We start from the raw sequence: 12,327 nt of genomic DNA, 5'->3' as shown, positions 1-12,327 counted from the left end.
ATCTTTTTATGGCCACAATGTAGTCATCTTCTTATGGCTGCTTCCACCATCTACTGTGTCAATATGGACCAAACACCCTGAGGAATCTTTTCAATCACAAGGAATTAGGGCAGTTCTGAAGGTAAGACGGAGTGTAACACTGTTCCAGCAAGGTGTAAACGACTGAAGTGACTGGTAAGTGGATTGCTCATATTATGGGGTGCTTGCTTAGCTAACAGCTTAATAATCAAATTCCAAAGAATGTTTTTGTCTTCACCATTATTAATGTGTTAAGACAGATTTTTGACTGTTCTTTCACAGACTTAATACCTTTACCACTTCTGTTACCATGAATTTATTATTTATTTATCACACATGTCATGCAAGCAATAGGTAGTAATCTATTGGTAGCGCAGGGTTGTCTTTACTGTATGTCTCCCTTTCGGGCCAAAAACATGGTGCTCCTGAGGTCAAAGACGGAGAAACAGACATAGGACAATACTGTTAACAGATTTAAATGTCCTTGAGTGTGCTGCTTACTCACCTTTAACATCCAAGTGGGCAAGGTGCAGGGGTGCTGAAGCCATTACCAGTTTCAAATTTGTTATCAATTCTCACCGGGTTCTCACTGACTAGCTTTAAGAGTCACCACTATTGCTAAGCATCATATCCAAGCAGCACATCGAAAATCAACATTCATGCAAATTAACTGTGGTCAAATTAGGGGTGGAGCCGAACCCGAATACAGTATTCGGAGGGGCACAAATAACGTGGGTTTTTTTTACGAATACTTATTTCGAACAAATACTTTAAAAAAATATTTGTATTCAGGAAGAAGGGAAAAGTTTATATCAAAAAGCTGAGTTTCCTTATGAGACCACAGTGCATGAGTGGATGAGTGAGTGACATGTGAAAGAGGTGACTGACACGGGCTGCTCAAAACAGCAACAGAGAGGCTCGGCTGAGCGAAAAAAATTTGGCGTTATTTTTCTGCCACTATTCTGAGCGCACGTAAAAAAAAATTGAGCGCACATTAAAAAAAAAATGGCAGGTCAATGTGTTGCATTTTGAGGAGAAATTTATTTTGAGCCAAGAAAAGCTAAATTTGAGTGAACAAAATTCATTGGTGAGTACAAAAATGTATTTCAGTGTTTGCTATTATCCATACACACACACACACAATAGGAGCCCCACTTGCTCAGTTTTTGCATTTGTGCTTGTTCGCAATGTGTTGCTTGCGCTCTCAACATTTCTGCCCGTGCGCGCTCAACACGTTATATTTGTGCTACAAAACCAGCCAATCACAGACTTGGATGCAAAAAAAATCTGATTGGCTGCTTTGGTCTCCAATCAGCTTGAAATGACGAAATGCAATATCCCAGAATCCATTTCGTCCAAAACTCAAATGAGGCAGTGGCAGAGGAACACAGAGTGGCGGAGTTTGAAATATTACTCTTTCTGGGTCACAAAATAAACTTTTAAGATATTTTCATTCGAGAATGGTGCTGTGTAAACTTCAAATATCTGCTCGATTAACAAGACATCACATATTTGCAAAAGGCGTGGCACATCGTTTTCAAACCCTACTCGGGTTAAACATAATATATAAGGCTGGACTGACAAAAAATAGCCGACTACACCACCAGGTATTATAGGAAAAACCATAAAGCCTTTGAACTAAAACAAACACTGTTGTCACAGTGATGTACACTGTCTTGTTGGTATATATGTATGATTTGTATCACCTTCATGTTTCCCTCTCACCACATATCCAAACTGATATCATGACCAGCAGTTTTTACAGCTGTGGCTCCAGCAAACAGCTGATACTAGAAAGTAATATTAAATAAATTCTAACAACAGCTTATCAAGCTTGCTGCTGTTGTTTAGCGCAACATCCGCTGGTTTCCTCTTTCTGTCGCAAAGTGGGTGATAAACAAACAAGAGACACGGGACTTGTGGCAGAAAAGCATATCAGCTGATCATTGATCGGTTTCATGATTGAAGTAGCAACAGGAGAGGGAGGGGGAGAGAATGAGAGAAGAAGAGGCATTTGTGCAGCAAAAACACAGAATAACTCCAGCTTTGTGTCTTTTTTTAAATTCTAGCTAAATTGGTTAATCCACCACCTTTCGTTGTTTATACCGTTACAAAAACAAGCAAACATAAAAATAAAAAAGTATGCCTAATGGCCAGTCCAGCTATGCGGTCAGCTGGTGGGTAACAGGCATCTCCGAAAACGTTAGAGCCCTTATGTGATGTCTTGATAAATCAAGCAGATATTTGAAGTTTACACAGCAACATTCTCGAATGAAAATATCTTAAAAGTTTATTTTGTGACCCAGAAAGAGTAATATTTCAAACTCTGCCACTCTGTGTTCCTCTGTCACTGCCTCATTTGAGTTTTGGATGAAATGGATTCTGGGATATTGCATTTTGTCATTTCAAGCAGATTGGAGACCAAAGCAGCCAATCAGATTTTTTTTGCATCCAAGTCTGTGATTGGCTGGTTTTGTGGCACAAATATAACGGTGTACAGAAAGAGTTGAGTGCGCACGGGCAGAAATGTTGAGAGCGCAAGCAACACATTGCGAACAAGCGCAAATGCAAAAACTGAGCGAGTGGGGCTCCTATTGTGTGTGTATGGATAATATATACATTTTTTGCACTCAACAATGAATTTTGTGCAAACTTTTTTTTACGTGCACTCAGAATAGTGGCACAAAAATAACGCCATAAAAAAGGCTAAACTGCATCACTATTATTATTGAATAGATTTTTTTCGTATTTTAACTTGGTTCCGGACACAGTTTATCACTTTCACAGAGATTGGGAGTTTATTCCATTGCGCTGCATTAATGACGTCTGCAGTCGGGTGCTCTCATGTTCGCTCTGTTTACGTAGCTCTGTTAGCTCAGTAATTTAGACAATAGGCTGTTGACAGAGCAACCTTAATGTTAGGTTAAAAAGGTGTGTAGTTGTGTCGAACTGAATGTACTTGTGGGAGTTATATGGTACGCTTAAGTTACTTTGTCTTTTGCAGAGAGCAAAATGTAGGCTATAGGCTAGTTAACCTTAGCATAGCTTCCCATCACCCAACACTTAGAGTCCCAGAGAGCAGCCATTTGGCTTTTCTACCTTTAAAACCCGCCTTCCAGCCAAATGGCTGGTAGGTGTTTAGCTAGGGTTTAGCTTCAGCCAAGTGGAAGCTAAATTGGCTAGTCATTCATATGTAAATTAGGTTGTTACCTGAGAATTCTGGAGGGGAGTGGGGGTGTGTGAATGAGAGGGGGGGGGGGGGGGGCTGCTAAAAGCTGTGAACTTCCTTTTGTGTTCGTCTTGATGCATTCTCAATCATCCAGGGAAATAAATCTCCAAAAGTCACCAACTTGGAGTGGTTAGTTTCCTGAGCCACAAGGAAACTTGGAGTGTTTCAGTTTGCCATCTTAGGGAGAAATCAACACACATGGGTGTATGTCCTTTGTTGCTGAGATTTATTGATAAAAACAGTACAAAAAACCAACCATTTGTACACATATTTACAAATAATAATAAAAAGTGAGTGAGTACATTTCAACATTTTCAGCAATCACTCACAATCCTGGCACTGCCATGGTATCTGTAGTCTGCATTTACCACATGTGTATCTGTAGCAGTGAACACATCGCACAGTGGCATGATTGTGCTTGCATTTGTCCTTGCACGAAAGCGCTTCCAAGACATCATGAAACACCTACGCTTTGATGACAAGTCCACCCGCAGTGATCGAGCAAAGACTGATAAGTTCGCTGCAATTTCCAGTGTGTGGGGATCATTTGTCACCAACTGCATCACATGCTACAACCCTGGTCTACATATCACCGTTGATGAACAGCTTTTCCCATCAAAGACTCGGTGCTGTTTCCTGCAGTATATTGCAAGTAAACCTGACAAGTTTGGGATCAAGTTTTGGGTGGCTTGCGACCTAAAATCCAAGTACATTTGCAATGTCTTCCCATATCTTGGCAAGGACCCCAATCGTCCCACTGGGGAGAGACTTTCTGAAACTGTAGTAATGAGGCTGATGGAACCATTCCTAGACAAGGGCAGAAATGTTACCACGGACAATTTTTTCACATCGCTTTCACTTGCGCAAAAACTTCTTAGACGGAAAACCACCATCCTGTGCACAGTCAACAAGATTCGCAGGGAAATTCCTCAATCCACTAGACAGGCAGATCGCAATGAATTCACCACTCAGGTATGTTGCAGGTCTTTTGTGGTTCTATGTTTATGTGTTTCCTTGTGTGTAAAAGGGCTATGGAAATAACAATTTATCTTATTTCTTAGGTGTTTTCAACCTCTGATGCCACGCTGACGGCGTATGCGGCCAAACGGAAGAAGACAGTCTATATTCTTAGCAGCATGCACAGCGTGGTTCAGACTGATAACACTACCAAAAGGAAGCCAAACACTGTCACCCTTTACAACAAAACAAAGTGTGGCGTGGATGTGATGGACCAGATGCTTCGGGAGTACACTGTCCGCAGAGGAACACGGCGCTGGCCAGTTGCCGTGTTTTACAACATGATCGACATGGCAGCACTGAATGCACATGTGCTGTATCAAGCATGCACCGGGACGAAGGAAAGACGGGTGGACTTCCTGGTGGAGCTTGCAAGAGAGTTGGCTCACTCTCATGTAGCTGGGAAGAAGGCAAGAAAAGAACAGTTGCTTTGGACACAACCCTCCACACCTAGCCCTGGAAAAAGAGCCACGTGTCAGGTCAAACACAAATGCAAGCACAATCATGCCACTGTGCGATGTGTTCACTGCTACAGATACACATGTGGTAAATGCAGACTACAGATACCATGGCAGTGCCAGGATTGTGAGTGATTGCTGAAAATGTTGAAATGTACTCACTCACTTTTTATTATTATTTGTAAATATGTGTACAAATGGTTGGTTTGTTGTACTGTTTTTATCAATAAATCTCAGCAACAAAGGACATACACCCATGTGTGTTGATTTCTCCCTAAGATGGCAAACTGAAACACTCCAAGTTGGTGACTTTTGGAGATTTATTTCCCTGGATGATTGAGAATGCATCAAGACGAACACAAAAGGAAGTTCACAGCTTTTAGCAGCTCCCCCACCCCCTCATTCACACACCCCCACTCCCCTCCAGAATTCTCAGATAACAACCTAATTTACATATGAATGACTAGACAATTTAGCTTCCACTTGGCTGAAGCTAAACCCTAGCTAAACACCTACCAGCCATTTGGCTGGAAGGTGGGTTTTAAAGGTAGAAAGGTAGAAGGCTGGGCACTGCTGGTGTTTTAACTTGGCTGAAACTCCCCACATGGATTTGGGCAACCAAATAGAAAAGAGTGTTGCTGCTGCTGAGCCATCTCTTGGTCCTCCACCAGCCAAAAAACTCAAGTTCTGTGTGGAAGCATTTTACAGTCAATGCTGCAGACAAAACCAAAGTGATATGTAATGTGTGCAATGTTCACAATGGTATTTTATTAGTTGTTGGTTTAACCATGGATGAGACAATGGCTGTTATGTTATTTTCTTTTCAATAACGTTACATGTTCATTACTGGATTTATGGAAAAACATCAATTAAAAACATCCATAATTATTATAATGGATATAAATAAAGAATACTTACACTATAACATTAATTCGAAGTGTAATGCAAAAAAATGGATTTTTACGCCTATTTTGAATTTTACTTTACAAATACAAATACTTCCCCCTCAACAAATACAAATACAGATACAAATACCGGCTGCTTTGCACATCTCTAGGTTAAATGCTTGTGCATGTTGAAGGCATTTCCCCTCTTTGTTGTGATCTGTGATTAGGTCATTACTCACAAAAGTAGCCTACTGTATTACCCAATAATCATTACATGTCTAGTACAGTGTTGGTCAACCTTTCGGAGCCACGGCACATATTTCACATTAGAAAAATCACACGGCACAACACCAAGCAAAAATGTCACAAAAAGCATGTTGATAGTTTTTTTCCCACGCACCAGGTATAGTGTAATTGATTCCGTTTGTCCCCAGTATATCTTTTTTGCTTTCTTCTGACCACTACTCGTATATATATAACTAGACTTTACGTATATTATGTAAGGTGTGGATATATAAATATATGTACAACGACTGACAAGAAGTAATATTACATATGAGAAATACTGCACATAAAAACTACCATGGTGTATTGTAGGCTGCAGGTACTTTGTTGTTGAGTCTGACAACGATTGGAAGGAAAGACCTTCTCCTGGTTCTCTCCTGTCTCCTGAATCTCTCCTGGTTGGGGGAGAGTGTGTTTTTTTTGCACAACAAAAGCAGGAGAACAATGGAGCTGAAGGCCTCTCAGCGGGGTGCTAGGAGGTGTTAGGTTCAGGGGAATTTACGCAAATTTTCGCAGGGTTAGTAAATCTAGTAGTAGGGACTTGCACCAGGAAAAAAAAGGGTCAGTAATTCTATTAGAGTACTAATCAGGTGGAACTAGATAATCTTCAATGGCACACCTATGTGCTGCGGCACAGTGGTTGGGAAACACTGCTCTAGTAAATAAGTAGTATACAGTATTTTATTAATTACTCCCAGGAGAGAGTCATTTTTTGCAATTTTTTTGCAATGTAACCACTTGTCATATAACTTGTCATATAACTGTCCTAATGAGGACACACATACAATTTTTCCTTTAGTATTTCGGCATGAACACAAAGCTGAAAACACAAAGAAAGTTGAAAACTAGCCCAGAGCAAGTGAATCTCAGGTTAATTAATTAAAATTAAATAAGTATAATATAAATAAAATAAGTATAAGACAACACAGAAAATATAAACAGTCCTGCAGTTTAATATCTTTATTTACTCTCTCTCTCTCTCTCATTCTCATTAAACGATTGAAGAATGAACTGATTGTTTATACAGGTGACTTAAATTATCTAACAGAAAGTGCACAACTATTACTACCAATTTTAAGGCAGAATTCCACACAGAAGTGGTCAAAGTATTTGATACAGTTATTATTTTTGACCCATTATTAGTTTCTCTAATCAAATCATCTAAGAACCATCAGTTAGACAATGGGAAAATAACATCTACAAGAAAAACTTCAATCGAACACTGACTTAATGCTAGTAATATATAAGTAACATTTTACATGAATAAAATATTCTATGTATTATACATTGTTAAGACTCTTTACTGTTATTACATGTTGCCCTTCCCAGAAAAAAAAGGTATTATTGCATTTCTAGAACCATAGTCCTGCAGCAAGACAGTCAGTGTTTCACCAGCATGCAGGTGTTTGTTTGTTTTTTAAAGAAATAATTAGCTTCAGATATTAACACACTGAGGGTCATTTGGAGAGGAGATTACATGTCCATGGATGACACTTACTGACAAGATGACGAAGAGAATGCAAGTGGAAAACATGGTGCTTTACTGTACAGTTGCTCAAGAGTTCATCATTGTCCAATTTGAGGGAAAAAAGTCGATACATACCAAAATTTCCCAATCTATGTTACCATGCTAAATCTAATTTCCCAAAAGGTTCCCCTCCCACCCTACCCCCAAAAATAATAATCTCACCAAAATAAATCAGAAAATACTTTATTTGTTTAATTTAATTGCTTTGTTTCTGAGAGTCAGATTAAATGATAGATATGTCTATTCCAGTGAGTGATTAATATGGCGCAATCACTAGCAAGTAATAGTGACACCAATCAAAAATGTTATTTTTACACTTCATATTGTAAAGGACTGGATTACAAGTTAGTTTGATGTGTAATCGGTGTTATTGCCACTCAGTTATGGCATAGTTGTTACACACCTGCAGCCATGTGATTACTGATTGTCCTTGAAGGTTTAATAGTCTAGAGCATAGGTGTCAAACTCTGGCCCGCGGGCCAAATTTGGCCCACAGCCTAATTACATTTGGCCCGCGAAGCCATACCAAATTACTATTAGAGCTGGCCTACTGGTATTATACAGCTAATATATATATTGTTTAGTATAAAGCTTTGCTTGTTCCATATTCAGTTTTCCAGCAAAACGTGTTTGAGTCCATAAGAAAAGATTCATTCTTATATCTGGAGGAAGATTTTTTTTTTCAATAAATATTAATGTTAGCCCGCGACTTTGTTCCAGTTTTGAATTTTGGCCCACTGTGTATTTGAGTTTGACACCCCTGGTCTAGAGGCTGTTAAGCCTGTCAATTATATCAGCTACCTATGACAGAGTCTGTAAGAGAACTGGCTGAGAGTGTTTGGGGGGTGGGAGTTAGAGAGTGTGTGTTGTGTGTATGCGGAAGAAAGGAGCGCAAGTTCGGCAGGAGAGCCCAGGGTTTTTTGTTTTGATTCTAGAGAGAGCGTTTTCCCTGCTTTTTTGGCGTTGGCTACGGCCCACAGTAGCCTGTGTTACTGTTCTTAATAAACAGCCGGTAAACGGAATACCGATCATCTCTGTCTTCTGTCGGAGGGACGCTGCAATAAGGGAATTAAGAAGTAAAATATAAAGTGCCTGTTTGCAATTGTTTTCTTGGTTACTTTTAAACAAAGCAATGGAAGCTATTTCACCATTTACGCTGTCTATGCTAAGCTAAGTTAACTAGCTGCTGGATTTAGCTTCATATTTAGCAATCTCTTTAGGTCAGTCACTTCATGTGACTCTCAGAAACAAATTTCAAAGTCAAATTTCTGGGCAGTTTCTTGGGAAATGCTTCATACTAGAGGAGAAGGAGACATTTATACCTGATAGGAATGGAAAAGACTGGGAAATGATGAGTGGTCACTGTCACAAAAACATTTAGATATATTTAATATATAAAATGTATATTTAATGTGTCCAAAAAATTACTAGATTTGCTATATAGCCAACTCTTTTAGATATCAGTACTACAGATTTATATTGGCAAATATCTACTTTTTTTCAGTCTATTATGAGGCGCTAAATACAACAGCGGCATTAAATGCTCCACGGAGAATGTCGTGGAGTAAACAATGTTCCACATAGAATCAATTCTTTAGTGGTTCGCTGTAACCTTGTTAAAAGGATAACTTGTAGTTGTTGGAAAAATATAAAAACATACAAAATACAAATAAAATAAATTTTAAAAATTCTTTAAAATTTTTCCGGAATTGGCCCATAGACACAGCAGTTACTGCAGGTGTCATAATTCTGGCATCCTTCGGTTGCTGGTATCACTAAACACTGATATACACAGAAAAAGAAAAACACAGATGTGTCTCAGTTTCCTCTCATTAATACAGTTTCTAATAAATTTTCTTTGTTTCACCCGACTTGCACATAGACTTACGTGACGAAAAAACACAGTGTAGCACAGTACAAAGGTGGCTGAGTGTGGCACGGTATACTTGTTGATTTACTGGTTGACAGCACAGTGGCTTTGCCAGTATGTGTCATCACAAACTTGTCTCCCTGTCCAAGCTCTTGTCATGCCTTCGCCGTTTGTGACGCTTTTCGTTGCTTTTGGAACTGCATGGGGGAAAAAAGAAAATGTAAACCCAACAAAAATGATACAAAAAGAGAATTTCGGTGGCATGCATGCATGCAAATTTATCTCAAAAAGGTTCAGCAGTCTTTCCTTAAAACACAGATTATAGTGACTAGTAAATTAGACCCAGTGCTATTAACTATTTGTAATTAGCATGCCAAGGTCACATTTGACATCAAGAAAACATGAATGAATAACATCCACAAACATCTTCCATCACCCAAATCATAATTAGCAACACATGTTCATCATGCAATAACACTTAGGATGAGACTCTCCATGCTGAAGGGGTCACCTCTGAACTGCTTACCTTTGGGATATCAGCTTCTGAGAGGTTAGGAAGGGGAGCTTAGGGGTGGGATGAAATGAGAAAGGCAGGCAGGAAATTCTATGTTAGTCTGCTCAGTGGGAAATCTACAAGGGCAGGACTGCTCCTAAACAAACATACTAGCTTGTCAGCTTCTTGGAAAAAGTCAGTATTCCTGAATAATAAACACCTGTGCTTGCTGCTTTCACAACCTTAAGATCAGAAGCCTACTTATGATCTGGATCAACATCCAGTATTATCTCTCTGTTGTATGGGAGATCTGGAAGTCTTAATAATGCAAATATGTGGCTAACCTTTTAGCACTTTGTTCCTTTTTAGCACTCTCAGCAGGGTTCACACTCTTCCACACATTCCCAAAGGACCCTTTGGACATCTCATCAGTGATGTTTACTGTGGCTGGGTCACTCCTTCAAACAAGCAGAGAAAAGGACATTATTTCATTGGTTTTCACTAAAGTAGCACAAGCACTTAAACCACACATACGTCTGAGCTAGAGCTAAGAATGAACTCACAAATATCTGCATGTGTGAGTTTTGGTTGACAGACAAAACAGCTTAGGTAAAACACAAAACACAGAATAGAATTAAATATCCGAAAGACTTACTTGTAGTGTCCCTCAAGTGGCACTTGTACAATGCCTTCCTCCTCTGCAATAATGCTGTGTTCCTCCTGTGGGAAGAGAAAAATCTATTGCAGTGGCAGAAATTTGAAGATCATCCAAGTCCTCTAAATAGTGCTCTCATACTGCACCTCTTGTGCAGCATCTTCTAGTTTCTTCTTCTTCCACTCTGGCATCAGGTCATCCAGCCAGCTCAGCTCTCTCTTGGTGAAAATGAAGTCCAGCAATTTACGAATAAACACTAGGGCCAAGACCTGGAACAAGAGAAACAGACTGACGTCAAGCCATCATATTCATTAGGTGCACAAACACTCGTGCATATACAAGCACACTTGGGTTACCATCATGGGGAAAACAATGGCAGCTTTAGAGGTCTTGATGACCCAGAGGAGGACCAAGCAGCTTAGCTGGATGATAGTAAAAAGGTGGACCTTCCTCAAAGGGACGTGACGAAGGTAGATGAAGTCTGGCTGATGTTTGGCAGGCATGCCAAACAGCTTCAGACGGTCAAAGAACTGCAGAGATACAAAGAAAAAATTAGAATTTTCCTTCAAAGCTTTTCTGGATTATTTCTTCCAACAGAAAATACCATGGTCACCTCACCTGAATACCTCTGAGTGAGGAAGCCCCCATGTAAAGAAAGACGCCATATAACACAGGCATGGGAATAAACTGCGTAGAGACAGAAAAGCATTTCCAGTATGAGTAAAAACTTAGAACTGTTAGTCTTTCCTGTTAGATGGTGAACTTATTCATCCATGTCAGCGGTTACAGAAAACATTTCTCCTGTTTTGTTTGCTAGACATTATTATCTGTAGTTTAGAAGGTAGAGCAGCTCATCAACTAATGAGAAGGTTGGTGGTTTGATCCCTGGCTGCTCCAGTCTGATATTTTTTTGTACTTTGCAACTGTGGCTACATTTCTATAAGAGCATGCTAGAGAAATGTAACCATGCAATCATATGGTTGTAATTCCTTACCAAGTATGATGTGATTTCATTCTAACTTAACCATTGTTTTGTAGACATAACTTGTGTCACTCTAAACACAACTGTTCACATAAGTGATTGGATAAATGCCCTTTTTTTGATAATAAAGCAAACACTGAGTTGAGCTAAATGCCCCCTTGCCAAGGTTGGCTGTCCACTCAGTCTGTATAATCAGATATGAAAGTAACCACTGATTAATAATCAGATATGAAAGTAACCACTGATTCTGTCATGGTCTGCGTAGTACACAGATCATACAGTATATTGAGGAATGTGATGACTCAAACACAGACCCACAGAGGCAAGCTGGAGTAAACAAAAACAAAAGCAAGCAATTTATTTAGCCTGGTGGTCAAAGCACAAAATAAAGGTAAGACATAAAATACAAAAGGAAACCAAAATCTCTTGCTAAGAGAAAGCTAGGCGACCCAAGGGGAAGTTGACTGATGCTCTGACAATACACAAAGGGAGACTGAGACAACATATACACAAGCAGGTGATTAGAAAAAGTAGAGACAACACAAAAAATAAACATGGAGAGATGACAAACTTAAAGGAGATAAAAAAAAGGACAATACACGGAGAGATGACTAAAGTGAACAGAAAGGGATTGTTAAGGACACGAGTTTCAGACGCTATTTACTTGAAGTAGGTAGTTTGTTTTAGGCTGGTCACTGTCCACTTGTCTAATTTCCTCAAATATTTTTTTATGGACACACTAGAGATGCAACTAGTTTTCTTCTAAAATATTTTTGGGAGTCCCTTTGTTAATGCAAACAAATAGTCAAATGGTGAAATGTTTCATAGGCTCAACAAAATTATACAACATTATGCGTTCTTGTAACAGGTTGCTAGTAGCAAAGTGCCTAAAAATATTACCGTAA

General features: G+C 39.3%; 1 protein-coding gene across 4 annotated transcripts in view; it reads right to left on the bottom strand.

The window, feature by feature from the left end:
- Nucleotides 1-6,662: 6,662 nt before the first annotated feature.
- The window catches only part of LOC309701337 (sodium-driven chloride bicarbonate exchanger-like), a 53,491-nt gene continuing 47,826 nt past the window's right edge, over nt 6,663-12,327 (bottom strand). For 3 of the 4 annotated variants that reach the window (XM_082525458.1, XM_082525459.1, XM_082525460.1), the window contains 6 exons: nt 11,059-11,127; nt 10,797-10,970; nt 10,587-10,709; nt 10,441-10,505; nt 10,130-10,243; nt 6,663-9,489 (listed from right to left, as the gene is read on the bottom strand). In XM_082525458.1, coding sequence (XP_082381584.1) covers nt 9,417-9,489; nt 10,130-10,243; nt 10,441-10,505; nt 10,587-10,709; nt 10,797-10,970; nt 11,059-11,127 — 618 coding nt within the window. In that variant the 3' untranslated portion in view covers nt 6,663-9,416. Of the gene's footprint in view, nt 9,490-9,818; nt 9,857-10,129; nt 10,244-10,440; nt 10,506-10,586; nt 10,710-10,796; nt 10,971-11,058; nt 11,128-12,327 lie in introns of all 4 variants that reach the window. The other variant, XM_082525461.1, reaches the window with a different exon arrangement.

This window comes from Aulonocara stuartgranti (genome assembly GCF_965226115.1).
Source record: "Aulonocara stuartgranti genome assembly, chromosome: 23".
Taxonomy (NCBI): Eukaryota; Metazoa; Chordata; class Actinopteri; order Cichliformes; family Cichlidae; genus Aulonocara; species Aulonocara stuartgranti.
Note: the sequence above shows the minus strand (reverse complement) of the source record. Positions and strands in the feature narration are given on the sequence as shown.